Here is a 19613-nt window from a genome sequence, read left to right as displayed (position 1 = left end):
AAAAAAAGTCTAGGCATTTGTAGACTAACAATTACTGTTTTTTCAGATTGTTTTTCAAGTTAATTTTGTTTTAAATTTTGGAAGCCAGTTCTGCACTTTGGTTGCTTTTATTGTTTTATTTTACAGTAGGTTATATATTTTATAATTTTGCTATAATATTGCCCCCAATCCTGGTAAACCTTTTGTGGGTTTTCATTTAGCTTCTTTAAAAAGTTTAGTGTTTAAATGAGTTCTAAATGCTGGCATGATTAATATTTTTAATCTTTATTTTTGCATGTCACCTGCAGAGTTCTATTTTACTAGAATGTTAGTTTAAATTAGTTGAGAATATAGACTTTTCAGTTTGTCTGGAACAGGAGTAGGCAACCTTAGCTCTTTTACGACTCGTAGACTTCAACTCCCAGAATTCCTGAGCATTCTGGGAGTTGAAGTCCACAAGTCATAAAAAAGCCAAGGTTGCCTACCCCTGGTCTGGAATGTAGATTATCAAAGGATAATTGAAAAAATGTTTTTCCTTACTTTAAGTAGAATAATTTCCGGCAAATACATACTTCAAGGAGAGTTTGTGGCGATTAGGACTGTATAGAGATGATGGACTATAATCTCAGAAGAGTGGTGTAATGTGCTCATCATAAATTGATGAATAACAACTCTGTCCACCCCATTCAGTGTGATCAGTAGAGACAAATACTGATCATTTTGGAAAGCTGAATATATTATGCACGTGCGTATGTAAAGTGCGAATTGCAGATCAGAAGCATCCTTAGAACATGCTGGTTAATACCTGATGCATTTACCTAAGAGATCTTCTGTCTCCCATTCTATATAATCAGGTCCTGTCACTTAAGCAATATTTCTAGGGGGAACCTAGGAAAAGGATTTTTTTCTATTGCAGCACCTGCTTTCTTGAACAGCATTCTCCTGGGATATCTTCTGCCTTCCCTTTTGCCACCTTCAGATGAGCTTTAAACATTCTTCTCTTGCCTTTGGTGTCCTCAGCCTTTGGTGTCTAGCTGACTTGGTTGAGGGTAATGGGAGAAATTTTTTTAAATTGTTTCACTCAAGGTGCTTGTACATTTTTATGCTGTGGTTTTGTTTTGTTTTTGGTGAAACTACCCAGAGTCATTTTTGGAGTAAGGCAGCTTTTTTTTTAAAGAAAGTTTTACTAAGGTTTATTATAGCATAAAATGCAATGAAAATAAAAAAATCAGAGGGAAGTGCAGGATTAGAAAAAGAGGAGAGGAAAAAAAGATGTTGACTTCTGATCCTTTCCAACATAATGAAATACTAATACTTCAACGACCTCAACTTTTTACATTACCTATAATTATTACAAGCCAGTTCTATAACTGCACAATTATTAAATCTTCAAACTAAATTCCAAATTTCATTTTTTTCTATTTCAGGCATAAAAAACAGAAACAGTATTCCTATAGAAACAAGATCAAATCAAATCTCTGCCTAGAGCAGTTTGCATCACCATCTTAATCAAATCCATTTTTCTCCTGTTGTGGGAAATGATATATATTTCTATTTACACTCATTAATCTTTCTAAACATCATCATTGATATTAACAAAAATCTCCATACTCTTTCAAATTCTTTGACCTTAAAGGGAAAACTTTTATATTTATTTTAAGACTCTAAACATTTCTTAAGAAATTTCATCTTTTTAAGTTAAAATCAATTCTAATGAATCTTGCTTTACACATTGTACATTTCTGCATATAGTTAGGCTGCAATAAAATAGGGACTTTATTTTATAATCATATAGACACTTTAGGAGCATAATATTTTCAGTTTTTTAAATTGTTATATGCTCTGTTGGAAAATGGGAAGTTAATTATTCCAAAAAAAATTTCTGCAAGCTGAATAATATAATACTGAAAATCATTTCAGAAGTGTCTAAATTACTATATAGTATTTGAAATAATTTTGTTGGGGAGAGGACATTATGGAGGAAGTAAACGTATTTTATTCCATTTTGTTAGCCCTTTAGCACTGGAGTAAAAAACAGAAACATAGTTACAGTCTTTTTGTCAGCTTTCCCACTGTATAATTGTAAGGACTGGGTCAATGTTCCATTTTCTCTGAGAAAATGCATTTCAGGAAGCACTTCCTGAGCTTCATTTTCTCTCAGCCAGAATCAATCATCTAATGCGTACAGTGTTTCTGAAGCTTGACAACTTGATGATATGTGGATTTCAACTTCCAGAATTCCCTAGCCAGTTCTAGTCCTGCCTTAGGTATGAAAGCCAGCTGGGTGACTGAGCCAGTCACTTTCCCTCAGCCTAACCCACCTCACAGGGTTGTTATTGTGGGATTAATAGAGGGGGAGTATTATGTTTATTGGTCACTTTGAGTTACTTGTAAAGTAGTAACGGTGGGATAAAAATTTAATAAATAAAATTTCATAGGTTTAAGTAGCAAGTGCTGAAAACTTTTCAAAAACAATACTAATGAGTAAAATGTGTTTCCTAAATAATTGAAAATGCTTCGTTTGTCAAAAAGTTCTCAATCAGAAACAACCCATGGGCAATTAGAGGATAAAAAAGGCAGATGATCACTGAGTTTTGTTTACAGCTTGATGCTATATGATAGCACTTCCTGAATTCTAGCACTGGTAGGATGCTAGTCCTCAGTTTGAAATTAACTACATTATAATAAGTGTAATATAGTACAAAATAATACATTACAATAAATAATGGCTAAATCTTAGGTATTTACTGGGTGTTAAGAAAAAATGATGAGAAAAATGATTACTTGTGAATTAATATATACAAATACAAACATTTCTCCTTTATGCATTATGTTGAAATTTTTGGACTTCGGCAAAATAGACATCATATTCTGTCAAGTTGGAAGAAAAACTTTTGAAATTTTCTTATTGCAGCTTCCATGCATGATCTGTTGCTCACATCTTCTTGTTCCTAGACTCCACTAATTAAAGTGAGGCGATTATTATGTTTATTATTATTTGTTACAGTACTGTTTTGCAGGCTCATTTAAGTTTAGAAAATGGTTATTGATATGCAAATTGGAACATACATTTCTTAAGCTCATTTGATTCCTCTACTATCGATATTATTATCTTTAGAGGAAGGAATAGCAAAAAATTATTTCTCGCTAAAATAAACTTAATTAAATGGTTTAAGTCCTTCTGCTCATCCTCTTTACCTCTACTGTTGAATTTATAAAAAACATTTCATTACAAATATAAATTCATGGATTGCACCTTCCAGTTTTTACTTTACTGCATTTTATGACATTTAACTTCATGATTGTTTTTTTGTTTAAAAAAATCCCTTACTTCCTCTTTCTCCCCCCCCCTTTTTTTTTTAGGAGAGAGGATAATTTTCAATTATCTTACATTTGCATGATGCTATGAATGGAATTTTATCCTGGGTCCAATCCATATTACAGATTTGAAGTTGTTTCATTCTTATAAAAGAGGATAAGGTGTGAAATATTTTAAATGAAGTTCAACTTCATACTGTAGTTATGAAAGGATGCAGTTAAGAAAGGATGCAGTGTTTAAATATTTGCTGGGAATAATTTTGTATTTATTATTATTATATATATTATAATTCTATGTACATATACAGGAATTTGACAAGAGGAGTTGGTAGATTTAGAGAGATTCTAAGAGCTGTTGAAACAAGAACTACACAGAATCTACGCATGGTAAGTTTTATAGCTGTGGTAAATTAGTGCCTGAATACAGTAAAATTCAATTAAGAATAAGAATGCATAGATTTATGTGTAACCGTTCATTTTAATGCAGTGATTATTGATATAATTGGAGTATTAAAATATTTTAGCATAATTATTGTATTAATTACAATAAGTAGTAATATAAAGTTATGCAATAAAATAAAATAAACATATTTGGTAAAGTTGGATCAGTATCTGTTGGACCCCTAAATTTTTATAAGCATATAAAGTGGTTCTGGTTCTAGCTTTAGAGCCAGTGGAAAATAGTTCCTGATCGGCTTCCCTTTGTTATCATTTATGTACTCATACTTTGAAAACTAATTCTAATTCATTAAACAAGCCAAGTATATGAAGTTATATTTTTTAGAAGACAAACCAATCCCTTCTCCTATGTAGTAAACATGGTATGGCCTGATATAAAAAAGGTGTTCGAATTTTGATGAAGATTAGAACCATTGTAATATAAAATACTTGATTTCAAATTACTTCTCTTTCTCCCCAGTTTTTTTTTTTTAAATTCAGATCTCTTTTTGGTCCCCTTCACTAACTTGGCTAACTTCTTTAAAAAAAATTCTGCAAACTTAATAGTTTTCCGCAAGCTTATTGATATTCTCTAATATATAGATGGTAATTTTTTGGCTGCATAAAAATAAGAAATTGAAGAATGAGTTACTTGTGCATACGATATAATTAATTGCTCTTTGAAACTTTTAACGGTTGCATTGGTGAGTTTGTTCTTTAGGCTGTATTTTATTCTGGACATTATATTCTATATTCACCCTATTTGTATACTATTGCTTATTGAATAAAATTATATCCAATAGGCAGTAAGTTGTTTCCTGTTATACACAAGTTCTGCATCCTACTTTTGTTCATTCTAAACACTGGTGATGGGCATTTCTTTTTACTTCCTAACAGACAATAGCAAGGCAGTTAGCTGAAATTTTGCTACGAGGCATGTGTGAACAGAGTTATTGGCACCCTCTGGATGACCCTCCTCAACAGTCCCCTTTAAATGATCCACTCTGGAAAGCTACAAACACTAAAAGTTATGCTCTTAGCAGAAGACCACGAGTGTATTCAGGAGAAAAGTATGTTTTTAAAAGGAATATAATAAGTTGATACGATTTGTGCTATTTAAATAAGATTAATACAATATATGGGCACAGTCCCTTAACCGTATTACTGCGTGTGCACTTTTTCACTTCCACGGCGGGCACAGGATAAGTTACTGTGGAGAAAAGTAGAAATGGAAAACAGAATTAAAATCTTTTTAGGTAAAAAAATGAAATGTGAATGGACAAGAACAGATGCATCTATTCTTAAAGTATGCTTCCTATGGTGGAAATTAACATTAAAACTCATTTGGCTACTTAACAAAGCATATTTATTAGTGATAATTTTCAATTGCCATTCTGTTTGGGTCAGCAGTGCAGTTTTTAAAGCCTTTCACTATTATTATTATTATTATTATTATTATTATTATTATTATTATTATTATTATTATTATTATTATTATTATTATAATTTAAATTTATATACCGCCCTATCTCCCTTACGGGACTCAGGGCGGTGAACAGGCAATAATAAATAATAATATAATAACTATAATATAATATAATAACTATAATGGTCTTTTCCTTTTTTTCTGGAAGATTAAAACATATTGATGATATGTGAAGTTGCTGAGGGTTGCCTTTATCCTAGCCACGGTGAATATTAAAGAATTTTAACAGAGCTATTGCAGGAACTGTGTATGGCTGGATGTCTGAATACAGGTAGCCCTTGAGTTACGACTGTAGTGGAGCCTGGCCATTTCACTCGTAACTTGAAAACTCACAGCGTGAATGTCGTACCTCAAACAAGATGACTCCCTTGCTCGTTAAGACGCACGCGGCTCGTTAAGTGAACATGAGGTATCTCAGGGTAGAGAAGGCCATGGAGGCCCTAGTGATGGAACAGGCCCCCAAGGCCTCCCCGACCCACTAAGATACCTCATGCTTCCCCTGCCCTTCCTGCCGCTCTGTACTCAACTTGAAAAGAACCGTCTCCTCTCTGCCGTGATTCCTGCTGCCGTCTGGATCTGAGGCCGGGGAATGCTTCCACGGCCCCCCACGGCCTGATCTTGGCTCTGGAGGCCTTTTTTAGGTCACTGCCGCCTGAACCTGAGGCTGGGGGATGCTTCTGCAGCCCACTGGATGCCTAATCTGGACATCAGAGGCCTTTTCCAGGCCACTGCCACCCGGATCTGAGGCCGGGGGACGCTGCAGCTCTCCCGCAGCCTGATCCGGGCACCGGAAGCCTTTTCCAAGCCGCTGCTGCCTGGAAATGGGCCACCGGAGGGCTATGTAAGCATCCCCCAGCTTCAGATCTGGGTAGCAGCGGCCTGGAAAAGGCCTCCTTAGCCCAGATTGGGCCGCATGGGGGCATGGAAGTGTCCCCTAGCCTCAGATCTGGGCGGCGGCAGCCTGGAAAAGGCCTCCAATGCTTGGATCAGGCATCTGGTGGGCCGCGGAAGTGTCCCCCGGCCTTAGATCGGGTGGCAGCAGCCTGGAAAAGGCCTCCAGAGCCCAGATCCAGCCTCCGGAGGCACGTGGAAGCATCCCCCAGCTTCAGTTCTGTTCTCTGTTGCAGAGAAAAGAGGCCTAAAGTACCATGAGATCACACGAAATCAGTAGTGTGAGATCTCACCGCACTGATCTTGTGTGATCTTGCGTTACTTTAGGCTTCTGTTCTCTGCTAACACAATGAAGGCCTGGAGCAACCAAGAAAGTGAAGCATCTCGATCTTTGCAGGGTGAGTATTGAACGCCTAGTGCCTAAAGAGACCCAGGCGGGGGTGGGGAGGGAGGGAATAACCAGAGTGAATGTTGCAGTGCCACTGCAGTCACTCATAAGGGTGAATGACTATCGTGGTGCGGCAACATTAGTAATTTCGGGATTTGCTCATAAGCACTAGGGGGTGTTCATCATGTAACTTTGAACGAGCGTTAAGTGAACACTCGTAACTCGGAGATTACCTGTATTTATTTGTAAGTTATACGAAGCAGCAAATACAACCAGCTTACAAGTTCAAAACTGTTTATTGTGAACTTAAAACAATGGTTTTGAATTTTAAATAGAATTAGAATTCAAAGCTTAAATATTTTGTTCATCTCTTAAGTATAAAGCAAATCAGGTTGAATGCAGGATTTAAAATGCAAATGTTTATTAGGAAAAATTCTAAGCTTTTGCTACAGATTATCAGATTTTATTTCAGTATGCTTGTTACTCACTTCCTTATGTTTTCATGAGGTAAATAAACTCTTTTCTCAAATGTCTTAATATTCTGAATTATGCATTCTCTAAAATATTCATGTGGAAAGTGTTGCCAGTATGGAGAACTGATTAAGGTACCATAGCCAGTGGTTAAAATGTTCAGCTAGGACTGGAGATATCTAGGTTCAAATTTAACAGCAGTCAAAGGCCAGTCATTTTCCCTCAGCCCTCAATTTCAGTAGTCTTACGAAGTCTTTTTCCTAACCTGGTCTGTCCTGCAGAGCTGATAGATTGCTATTAAGGAGCTGAGATTTTGTCAGGTTTTCTCTGATCACTTAATACGATGGACACTATATAATCAGTTCAGAGCTCCTTGATTTCTTTATAGATATTTCTTGAAAATATATCCATTGTCAGAGGACATCATGGACTGATGCCTGCCTCCCACATTCTATATTGAATAGTCTTGAGTTTCATATTGAATGAAAGGTCCATATTGAATGGTCTTGAGTTTCAAATATTATAAATAATGTTAAAAATGTAGAGTGGTTAATTATAATTTGGTCAGGTTTAATGTTGTTTAAGAAGGTTAAAAACAAAAAAAATTAAAGATGTTCTGATTAAAATAAAGAAATTTATTTAAAAAATACTCTTCAGTCCACTGAGTAGCTCTATTTATGAATATTTAAATATTATGAAAATATGAAGGCAGTGACATTAGCATTTTAAATAGGAGTAGTTATAGTTTTAGTTGCCAAAATAGCATATTTGTTTGAGCTGTTTGAAATTGTTACACTTTGAAACACCTGTTTCAAAAATAGCTTCATTTCCATAATTTGAGTTGCTTTTACAAAAAACAAAATATCAAGTTGGATCATCATGAATATGCAGATGTGACTCAACTGTTAACTATTACATGTAAATGAATTTTGGTTGACTGTAATACAATGAATGCTCAATTTTTAACAGCATTTTTTGTCCTCAAGAGAACACGGAAGAAGCTTTGTTGCTGCTATTAATCAGTGAATCCATGGTGAGTCATATTTCTTTATAAATGAGCACCGTTTATATTATTTCTTTTGCATTTTACTGTTTGATAGTTCACAAACTATAACTTGCTGTAACAAGAGCAAAAGTTATGTGTGTTGTCTGCATAGGTAGGCTGTCATGTGTGCAGTATTTGGATTCGAAGCAAGAAAACAACTTACAATCCCTTCTGGGTTCACTTATTCCATGTGCTGTCTCTGCATTTCTTTTAGTATTTATGCATGTGTGGATATATATGTGTGTATAAATGTACTTGTAGGCATACGTGTGATCTTAACCAATTATCTGTACCACTTGCACCTTCCATACCTATACATATAATCCTCAATTTATGACTTTAATGGAGCCTGTCTATCATGGTCATAAGTTGTGACAGTCATAAAAAAGAGTCAACCATGTGATTGACCCAATTTTATGACCTTTATTGTGATGGTTGTTAAGCAAACGCTGCAGTCATTAAGCAAACCAATGATCAACTATGGATTGGTTTTGCTGAAAACCAAAAATAGATTCCAGTTTTTGGCAAAAACATTTTAAAACACAGTCACATGAGCAGTTGCTCAGCACCCAAAATGTAGTCATGTCACCACAAGGAAGAGACCTGGCCATCCAGACTTCAAACCAGTGTCGCAGGTAAACCCAGGGAGGTCCATCCTAACTTCAGATGTTTGCTAAGTGACCAGTTGTAAGTTGTGGACTATCTGTAACAACTCGACTAGCTTTGGCTTATAGAATAAATGCTATAACCTACAAAGAACTAGGTAAATGTAACTTCTTTTTTCAAGACTTAAACTATTATTCTTGTCAGAATATTCTCCATGGATTATTCTAAGGTTTTACCTTTTTTTTGCAGCAGGTTTTTGCAAAAATATTTCCCGAATCTTTTCCCTTCTCTCTCATATGATAGGTATACTGATTTTTTTTATCTCTGCCTATATTCGGGTCTTTGGTCTCAGTGGCAAATCATTCCTGGCATGTTAAATTATCAGAAGTAGTTTGGTTGTCAAACCTGGTAATCTTATCTGCTCCAAAATGGAATTGGACTAGGAGAAAAGCCAGTGATGTAGGAATCTTTTTTTTTTTATCTCTCTGTGGTCTTGTTATAAGGAGACAGTAGGGTTGGGTAAGAAAAAGACCAGCCTTTTGGTGCTAACTCAAGAAAGTCAGAATTGAATACAAAGCAAACGTAGACCAGAGCATAAGTGGAATCAGAAAATTGATCTGTTTTGTCAAGGAAGATTTGAAAATGACATTGCTTCCTCCACTTTCAGACATTTCCTACAGTGGCATAGCAACTGCTAAGACAGATTGATTGTAATTATGAATTATGAGTACCAGGCTTAAATATAGGTAATTGTTGACATTCAACAGCAATTGGAACTGAAATTTGCGTTCCAGTGTCCTGTTCCACAGTCGTCGTCACCCATGTTTTTGATATTAAAACTGAGCTGTTTGATCCTTTAGCAATAATATAGTCAGTTTGATTTCTAGGTACTTCATTTGGGAATGTCCATTTATAGAGTTGTCATTTTTGTTGTTTGAAGGTAGTGTTAAAGATAGTGTTGAAGAAATCGTTGGAATGCCAGACATTGATAAATCAGTTGACATCTTCACTGTACAAGATTCAGTATATTCCTTCCTTCTTTGTTTAATTTTCCTTGATCTTCTTACTATTTGACCATTGGTGATTTTTAGCATAGCAGTTTGATGTTGGAATTGCCTGCTGAGTTTAGAGATCTTTTGGAAGATTTTCCTTGTTTTTCTATGTTTCTTTCCATCTTCAATGCCTTTACTGATACCATAATTCTGCATCTTCTTTCTTTTAATAATTCTCAGAAATTCTTTGTTAAGTTCCTTCCCAAGAACTTTGTCTTTCTTGTCTTTGGTTGTCTTCTTGGCAATTTCCACTGTTTGTTCTGATGTCCAGTTTGCTTTCTTCCATTTCTTAGTCTTTGGCAATCTATTTCCACATTAATCCTTAACATCTTTGATTTGTTGGCTTCTTGATTTGGAATTTGCACATGATAACTTTATCTTTACTGTCATAAGTGAGCTTGTTCACTTTCTTGTACCAATAATATAGTCGATTTGATTTCTGTGGGGCTCCATTTAGTGATGCCCATTTATATAAAGGTCAATTTATTTCTTCAGAGAGAATGTAAATTATGAAGATAGACAGAAATTGATAAGTTGTTCTTCTGTTTCTTAGGTTATAAAGACCAACCACATTTTCCTCCATAGTATTTCTAAAGTTGGCATTCCAGTCTGCAACAACAAGCAGCACATCTTAATTGCATGTTGTGTTGACTTAAGTTCGAATTTGCCCATTAAACTCCTCAACTTTCTCTTCTCCATCAGTGGTTAGAACATAAACTCATATTAAAAGGCTGTCTGCTTCATTCATTCCTCCCAAGAACACCCCCCTCCCCTGCACTTCAGTGAGGCAGGATATCAAGATTTGAGGCGGTGGAAATTGAACTTTGCCCAAAATATAAAATAAAATTAATGACAGAGGACTGACTAATACACAAAATGGTGACATTGTCATACTAATTGGGCTGGTTTCCCCTAGATTTTAGGGCCCAGTTAAAATTGTTGGTATTGTCCTTGTAGAGGCGTAAGCAGAACTAAGGAAATTTTCTTCTTATTTATACCTCCTTGGAGCATTTGTTTACCTACTGAACCAGTATCCTCCTGATAAATAAATCTGGAAAGAACCTATTTAGCAATAATCTCTTCTTATGGAATACCGTCCTTAAAAATACTTGTCTGCTGATCATATTATCTTCTTCAGTGCTCCCAGAAATATTTTGTACCTTAGTTTAAAGAGTAGTTAAATGCTCGTGGTAGCTTGAGATAACAGCTTCAACTGTACGTATTTTTCCCCATGCAAATTACTGTTTTGCTTCTATTATCTTACATGTTTCTCTTTTGGTATTTATAATTCATTCAGAATCATTGTGCAGAATAAGAATATAATAAAACACATAACTAAAGATTCTTACTGGGAAAATATGCTTTTGAGCATCCTTCCATTTTTTGATAGTTTTCACTTAAATTAATAAGCATGATGCAGCAGTTCTTAAGAAATGTCATTAGTAATGAGTCTCCATTTCTGCATAAGCTACCCAATTTCTGACAGTACTAAGAAGATAATGGTTCTTTTTCCTTTATAGTCTTTAGTGGGGTATTGCAGGTTGTTACCTCATTTAACAACACTAATTGGCAATTATGTTGTGAAGCAATGCAATCACAGGTTGAAAAACCACATGACTGTGCCACTTACCAATAACAGTTCCAGTTGCTGTAGTTAAGCACGGACCACATAGGTCATTAAGCAAGATCCTCGTGTGGTTGGGATATCTGACTTCCTGTCAGCTTCCCTTTTGACTTCGCTTGTGGGAAGCTGGCAGAGAAGGTTGCAAATCACAGTCATGTGACTGTGGGATATTACAGTGTTATAAACATGATGTTCAGTTGTAATTACCATTCTATCAGCACCATAGTAAGTTTGAACAGCTGCTGATTGAGTGGTTATTAAACAAGGACCACCTATATACTGATCATATCTTTTCTTATATTTGACATGGTTTTTCAGGCTAACCGTGATGCTGTATTGAGCAGAATACCAGAACACAAAAACGATCGTATCATCAGTTTGCAAAGTGCATCTGTAGTGTACGATTTGCTTACTATTGCCTTGGGAAGACGAGGTCAATATGAAATGCTCTCGGAGGTAAGTTATAAAATAAGGCCTGGAGCTTGATGCATGCTGCATGGCTTGTATACACATATAACTGGAAGCTCTTCCTTCATGTCTGTCAGGTACCTTACCTTCTGTTTTTATTTTATTCTTTTGAAATATTTTTTTAAAAAATTCAAAGCATGTATAGGAACCAATCAATCAGAACAGAGTTGGAAGGGACCTTGAAGGTCCTCTAGTCCAACCCCCTGCTCAAGCAGGAGACCCTATACCATTTTCAGAGAAGTGACTGTCCAGTCACGTATCTCTAGCATAAGCTATAGTAGTGGCTGTGGTCTTCTCACAGGCTGAAAAAAATAATATGGTGGACAGATGCCAACCAGGGCTTTGTGTTGATGTGTATCTCCCTATCTAGAAAAACCCAAAAGTAAATTGAGCTGGTGGAGAACATTTTGGAAAGCCAAAATGGCTGATGGAGAACAACCGTTTTACTTTGTCTACTAATAAATGGGTATTTCACTTGGTCAGACTCAGGCCCACCATGGAAGCCATGGTAGTGGGCATGATGAGAATTGTGTATCCAACCTTATCCTACTTAATCTCTTGGCAGCTTTAAAGACCATCAGTAATGGTATTCTTTTGGATTGACTCATGGGATTGAGGATGTTCACCTCTTTTCTCCAGTGTTGATTCCAGTTGGTGGTGATTGGGGAAGAGAGGTTGGCCCCTACTATGTGGGATGCTGCAGGATTCAGTGCTCTCTCTTTTCCTATTTAACAGCTGGATGAGCTCATCCTTTGCTAAATGGATATATCTCTGACCCTGGTGAATTAAGTGATGTGACGAATATCTTATCCTGGTATCTGTGAGGGTCTGGATGAGGAACAACAGGCTTCAGCATAACCTTGGCAAGACTGAGTGACTTTGACTGTTGGGAATTACTGGTTCTAGGACCATGCCATCTTTGGTGCTGGACAGGATTGCTCTACCCCAGACAGACTTAGTGCATAATCTGGGGGTCCTCCTAGACTTTCAGATCCTGCTTGAAAAAAAGGTAGTAGTTACGGCTAGAAGGACCTTTGCACAGCTCTGTGTTGTACTCTGCCTACCCATTTCTAGGTCTGGAGCCTTTGCTCATAGTCACTCATGACATAGTCACCCCTAGATTGGACTACTGTAATGCGCTCTACATAGGACTGCCCTTGAAAGTATCCAGAAACTTCAACTAATGCAGAATGCAGCAGTGTGGGCAATTAGGTGTACCCCCAAAACAGTATGTGTCACATCTCTGTTCTATCAGCTGGCTGCCAATTTGATTCTGGGTCCAATTCAAAGTGCTGGTTTTAACTTTTAAAGCCCTTTATGGCATAGAGCCAGGTTATCTAAGGGACCACTTCTCTCTGATTATATCATCCTGGCAGAGAAGACATGTTGTGGGTACCATCTGCTGGGGACCTACATTTGGTGGCTCCCAGGAGGTAGGCCTTCTCTGTCATGGCACCCACCTTATGAAATATTTTCCTACCCAACGTCAGGTAAGCTCCATTTTAGTTAATGTTCCGGAAATCCCTGAAAACCTGGTTATGTCATCAGGTTTTGTATCCCTGGAAACTGGTTATCATTCTAAGATGGTTCCATTATCGTGGCTGACACAGTTACTCTTTCTGCACCATGTAGTTTGTAGATATTTTAATTTTCAATAGTATTTTAACTTTTATTATGATTTTTTATATTTTTATTTTATTTGATTGCTGTATGATGCCCAGAGTTGCTTCTTATAAGCTGGGCAACCATAGAAATTTGATAAATAGATTTTTGTGTGGTGCTGATATCATAGTTTCAAAATTTTTAAATGTGCCCATTCTGGACTTAAGCAATATTTCTGTTGAATAATAAATAAAAAAAGAAATCATCCATTCAGTATACCATTTAACAGGTTATCTGTTGTTCAGCTGAATGTTCACTGATATTGATGGATATAAGAGAAACATAATCTGATAGAACTTAGTATGATATGAATGCAAAGGATTGAATGTAATTTATATAATAGCTAAAGGGTTGTTACTGGAAAAGTAGTATTTTATTTATTTTATTTTATTTTAAAGACTTTTTACAATTACACTGGGAATCTCACAAGGACAACAGTAAAACATAAAAATCATAAAACCATGCTTTTATTAACATGCTTGAATGATTGAATACAATAAAATCTCTTCTCAAAAGACATGAAAGAGTTAAAGGAAAACATAAATCTGATTTGCAAGTCTAAACTGTTTGGAATAGATTCTCTCATTTTCTGTGTGTGTTTGTGTGTGTGTGTGTTTGTGTGTGTGTGAGTGTATTGCTAGATGAGATATAGCTCTTTAGATAAATGTTGTCTCATTTTCCCCACATTTCTCCCTTTTTCCCTTTCAGCTTTGAATTGTCATCTAATTTCTTAATGTTGATGTACATAATAAAGATTTGCTTTCTTACTGAATCATCACTCTCATTCTCAAAGGATGTTAAATTTAGCACAGGTATGACTTATGGGCTTCATTTAAAGAAAGGAAGAAAAGTGGGATAGAATTTTGCCACTATACTTACTCCCAAATCAGAATATCTGAAATAGGATGTGGGCACATACCCTTAAATACTTCTTCATTTTGGGGGGGGGGGGGAATTATCTGGGGAAGAGTGGTTGATGCAGCATCAAATAGGCTTTCACCCAGAATGTGGGGTGGTAAAGTAGGAATTGTGAGGAGTTTATGGATCTCTACTCAAAGGATCCCAGAGGGCCAACCCACCATTTCCAAAGCATACTAGTATTCCCTGTTATATCTGTACATGTAGTCCTCAACTTACAACCATTCGTTTAGTGAAAAAAGTGACATGATCACTTTTCACACTTACGACTGTTGCAGCATCCCCATGGTCTTGTGATCAAAATTCAGATGCTTAGCAACTGGCATGTATTTATGAAGGTTGCAGTGTTCCAGTATCATGTGATCACCTTTTGCAACCTTCTGACAAAGTCAGTAGGGAAGCCAGATTCACTTAACAACCACATTACTAACTTAACAACTGTTGTGATTCACTTAACTGTGCAGGAAAGGTAAAATGGAACAAAATTCATTTAGCAAGAAATTTTGGGCTCAATTGTATTCATAAATCGAGGACTACATGTACTGAAGTTTCTCTTCACCATCACAAGCTGGAAGATTAGTTCTGCTTATATAGCTATGTACTATTCATACTATATCTTTTTGGTTAAAAGTGGTAAAAAGCTGAAACTGACATGCAATGTGAAAACTAAAAGGTGGATGCAATTGTGAATTTTTTAGACGATATACAGGTAGACTTTGATGTACAACTGTAATTGAGTCTGGCAATTATGGTTGTAAATTGTAACTGTTGTTAATTGGGTCATCATATGACCAGACCCGATTTTATAATCTGTTTTGCAGCAGTCATAAAGCAAACACTGCACTTATTAAGCAAATCCATTATTCACTATAGGGTTTTTCCCCCCCCCTGGGAACCAAAGTCGTAAAAAATTCGTAAATTGTGATCATATGACTGCGGGACACTGCCAAGGGCTGTAAATGAAGGCTGGTTGCCAAGTGCCCAAAATGCAGCCATGTGACCTTGGGGGTGGCTGGACATTGTAACTTTGGATCTAGGTCTTAAATAGCTTTTGAGGAGTCCTCCATCATACCATTGAACAGTTACTAAATAACGGGTCATAAGTTGAGGATTACCTATAACACAATCACAACTTTTTGATTAGCAACCTGACCAGTATGAAAATGTCTCTTCCTATAAATTGACTGAGCTGTATTCCTTCTGTTCCTAACTAGAGTAAGCAAAAAGTAGAATTCAACGATAAAAAAAATGTCAAGCATAATAGTAAAGTACTAGCTAAAATGGATTCTTTAATCTGGGTTTGTTGGGTAAACTATGATTCACAGCCACGGTATCCACAAACTAATATTTATGCTGTGTCCTTGTTTTTGTACCTTTGATTCAAAGCAATCTTGGAGCCAGTTCTTTAGGGGGAAGGGTTTTTTTCTTGTTTTTCTTACGATAAAAGCAGAACTTGGTGCTGTTTGCCTAATAAAAAACTCTTATCTTTTAAAAAAATATTGCTGTGAGAGCAGTTTTATAAAAGCTGGAAATCCTGAATGTAATGGGGTTTATTTCAGAGTTAGTAACTGCACAATTGTATTAAGAAATGTAGAAATAATTTTAAAAGTAAAATTTTAAATTTTATAAAATAGTAATACTGTACACAATATGCATACTGTGGACACTGAAATTCTGTGTGCTGGTCACAGAATATTCCAGTATTCCCAGCATTTTTCTTCTGAAATACACCAATCCAACCATTCTAGATGGGGCTCTTATTTTACATGAGTTCATAATATTTTAAATGTGGACTGTGAGAAATATGCTCTCAGTCAGAAGTCTTTAGAAAGGGTAATGGGGCCTCTGTGTGGTAAATATATTTCTCTTTAAGAACTATCAATTCTTTGTTGCTTTTACTGCTACCAACTGGAAACTAAATTCTGTGCCTACTCTGGAAGTAAGCATTATGGATATTCCTCAGAATTAGTTTTGAAAAGGAAATGAAAAATATAACTGTAGTAGTCATTTTTGCTTCATAACTTTTTTCCTGGATAGCTGGGCCATGCTTCTCTGCTTCCTATTCTTTCTATTTTTCATGGCTTCTCTTTCTTTGAAAGACCCTCCTTGCTCTTCCAAGTTCTCTTTCCTTCATTTCCTGCATGATGAAATTTAATTTATCTATGAGTTCTAAAAATAATCCATTGAATTTGTATGGTAAATTACTTTCCTACTGAAAGACAGATAATTGAATACAGAAATAGAATTTAGATGCTTATTTAATTAAATTTAGGCACTGCCTGGCTCCAACTAACTCTGGGTGGCTCACAATATGTTACCATAAAATAGTTGCTGCAAAATGTGGACTAGCACATGCATTTATCAGGAATTTGGGGAAGTCAACTGACATTGAATTTAAAAATGCCATCCAATCAAAATGTTTAAGGTGCTTGTTAGGGAATCATTGTGTTTGTTATCATTCCCTGCTTTGTTTTGTACAAAAAATATCTTTAGAAGATGATCTCATTTCTCACTTTCTCACCTTTGTGACCTGACACTTGTGTTGAAACTCTCTTTTTTATATGTATTTCATGAATATTTCCTTTATGTTAACTGTCTATGGGTTCCATAGAATAGGTTTATATATTGCCTCCCTGTTCGCTGTTGATTCAGAAGTTTAGTTAGTTAGAACATTTAAAGCTGAGCTAAAAGGAATTCAAATTTTAATCTAAAGTTTTTTGAGAATCTTCCTTTCCTGTTGTTAATTTCAGCATGAAATTCCACTATAAAGTAACTTAAATAGTATTCTATGAATTGAGAGAAAGACAGGGACAGAGAAAATGGAGTTTGTCAAAAGGCTGAACAAACTTCCTAAAGACAAAAGATAAGTTTTATAGTATACCCCTGCTCTTCTGTTCTGCTTGCATTACACTCATAATAAAATAATGCAGGCTTTCATTCTTACTTGCATACAACAACAACAAAGTCTTCAGTCATTTGCGTCATGTACCCTGGCACGATATTTATATTCTGTAACAAAAGTACAGTGCCTTGCAAGCATTGTTTTATTTGCCAGTAAGTGAAATTACCAGCTAATATAGTCAGTGTAGAAAGATCAGTAATGTTAGTTTAAATAATGTATACTATTAATCATCTGTATTCTCAATTTTATTGCAGTGTTTGGAACGGGCTATGAAATTTGCCTTTGAAGAATTCCATCTTTGGTATCAATTTGCACTTTCCTTAATGGCAGCTGGAAAAGTAAGTCTCTTTGCAAATTTTGTTTTATTATTGGCTACTAATGGCAACAAAGTAGGCTATAATCCTGCATACACTCTTTGTGTTATATAAGCTTTCATTTTCATAACTGTGTACAGAATGGCAGCTGTAGCTCTGTTTATCCTTTGAGCCAACAAACTGTAAACATCTACTGGTTAGAGTAGAAAAGTGGATATAACACAAATTTCTTTGGGTTTCCTTTTCTCCTTCTTTGAAATAGCAACTTAGACTTATATACCGCTTCACAGTGCTTTACAGCCCTCTCTAAATGGTTTACAGAGTCAGCATATTGCCCCCAACAATCTGGGTCCTCATTTTACCAACCTTGGAGGGATGGAAGGCTGAGTCAACCTTGAGCCGCTCAGAATTGAACTCCTGGCAGTGACCAGTGAGTTAGCCTGCAGTGCTGCATTCTAACCACTGTGCCACTACGGCTTTTATATTGTGTTTCATTGCTTCTACATACAGATAGTCCTCAAATTATGACCAATGGCTCGGAAAGGATACTTTAAATCTTTACATTTAATCTGTGAAGCACTTCTGACCATTGTAAAACATTCTCCATTCATTTCTCCATGTTTAATAAACATTCTATATACCAAGACACCACTCACTGCAATTTTTTGCCACGTATTTATAAATTGCAACCATTCATTCCATTTCTCTTCTCAGAAACAAACTTCTTGATCTGTATATAGTATTTAGATCTATACTCATCATTGCATCATATACTCTTAACATTCACTGCAGATCATTTGGGTTGTCAGCTTAATCCAGCATGAAAAATCAAGAAGGTATCAGACATCATTGTCTTATGCCTTCCTCAATGCTGGGGCATAAGAATTTGTAATATAAATAAAAATATGTACGAAATAACATACTGTATGACAAGAATATTGTAAGTTATCGTTAGAAGTATAAACACATTTTATCACGTATTAAGTTTGAATAACAATAGTATTCGAAAAAAGATTTACTTATATTATAAGGAAAAGTATAAGTATACATAGAGTCCGGATGACTTCTCGTTTCCAGAATCTTCGCCCTGCCTATCCAAAAGCTTCCCTGCACATCAGAAATTTTGTATATTGTTATCTCAAGCCCTTTCATTTAGAATTTTGTCAAACACCGTATGAAATGCATTCTCCTCTATAATTTTGCAACTCTTGATCCCTTTCCTTGGTATAAGGGAACAATTTTTATTTTCAATTATCAGACACAAATTCAGGCCTCATGCTTATGCTCACATTAATCACATCTGTACTTTACTGGTTCTCACGTTACACTAGGGGTGTCAAACTGCCGGCCCGTGGGCCGGACGCATCATCAGGAAACTGTGCCCACCCCATTGCCAGCAATGGAGAGAAAGCGCCAATACGTTGCGTGACGTCACATGACGTCGCGAGTTTGACATGTTTGCATTATACCATCTACAATTGCTTCCTTAAAATGTTTCAGTCTTTTCACATCATTTATAATTTGCTTTTCATCAGCTTTCATTAACACTAACATTTACAGCATTCATTTCATTTCTACTCTTTGACATATCTCTATAAATTTCTAAATTCCTCCTACCAGTATTCCTTCAGTTCTCCAGCATGAGGGATGGATAATCCACTTGATTGGGTTTCCTGAAGTCCCTTGTACCCAATAAGACTAAGTCTGCGATAGCCACGCCTCCTGCCTGGCCGCACATGCCCAGTTCAGACTTAGTCTTACCCAGACAAGGCGTGTTGTTTCTCTGCTCTCCAGACTCAGGTTTTATTTAACTATTCCTCAATTGTTTACTCCTATCCTTTCATTTGCTTTCCCCCCCGTTTGTTTTCCCTCATATAGGGGATTGAAGGGGGGTTTGTTGATTTGTGGGCCCCTGCCTTCCCAGAGCCTGGTAGATCTCATTACGGTGTACGGGAACTGGGGGTTGTGGAGTTCTTTCTCCGCTCGCCCCGGTTGATTGGCAGGGCTCTAAGCAGGCTAAAAGCCTGAAGCATTCAGCCAGACGGAGTTTC

The 19613-nt window shown here is 36.2% G+C and overlaps 1 protein-coding gene across 1 annotated transcript in view; it reads left to right on the top strand.

Moving 5' to 3' along the window:
- Positions 1-3591: 3591 nt before the first annotated feature.
- LOC107295587 (tetratricopeptide repeat protein 7B-like) overlaps positions 3592-19613 on the top strand; it is a 79318-nt gene continuing 63296 nt past the window's right edge. The window contains 5 exon segments of the mRNA XM_015824901.1: positions 3592-3684; positions 4633-4805; positions 7941-8004; positions 11617-11754; positions 17503-17586. Coding sequence (XP_015680387.1) covers positions 3592-3684; positions 4633-4805; positions 7941-8004; positions 11617-11754; positions 17503-17586 — 552 coding nt within the window.

The sequence above is a fragment of the Protobothrops mucrosquamatus genome, unplaced genomic scaffold, assembly GCF_001527695.2.
Source record: "Protobothrops mucrosquamatus isolate PMUCROS unplaced genomic scaffold, P.Mucros_1.0 scaffold2409, whole genome shotgun sequence".
NCBI lineage: Eukaryota > Metazoa > Chordata > Lepidosauria > Squamata > Viperidae > Protobothrops > Protobothrops mucrosquamatus.
This window is presented reverse-complemented; position numbering and strand designations above follow the sequence as displayed.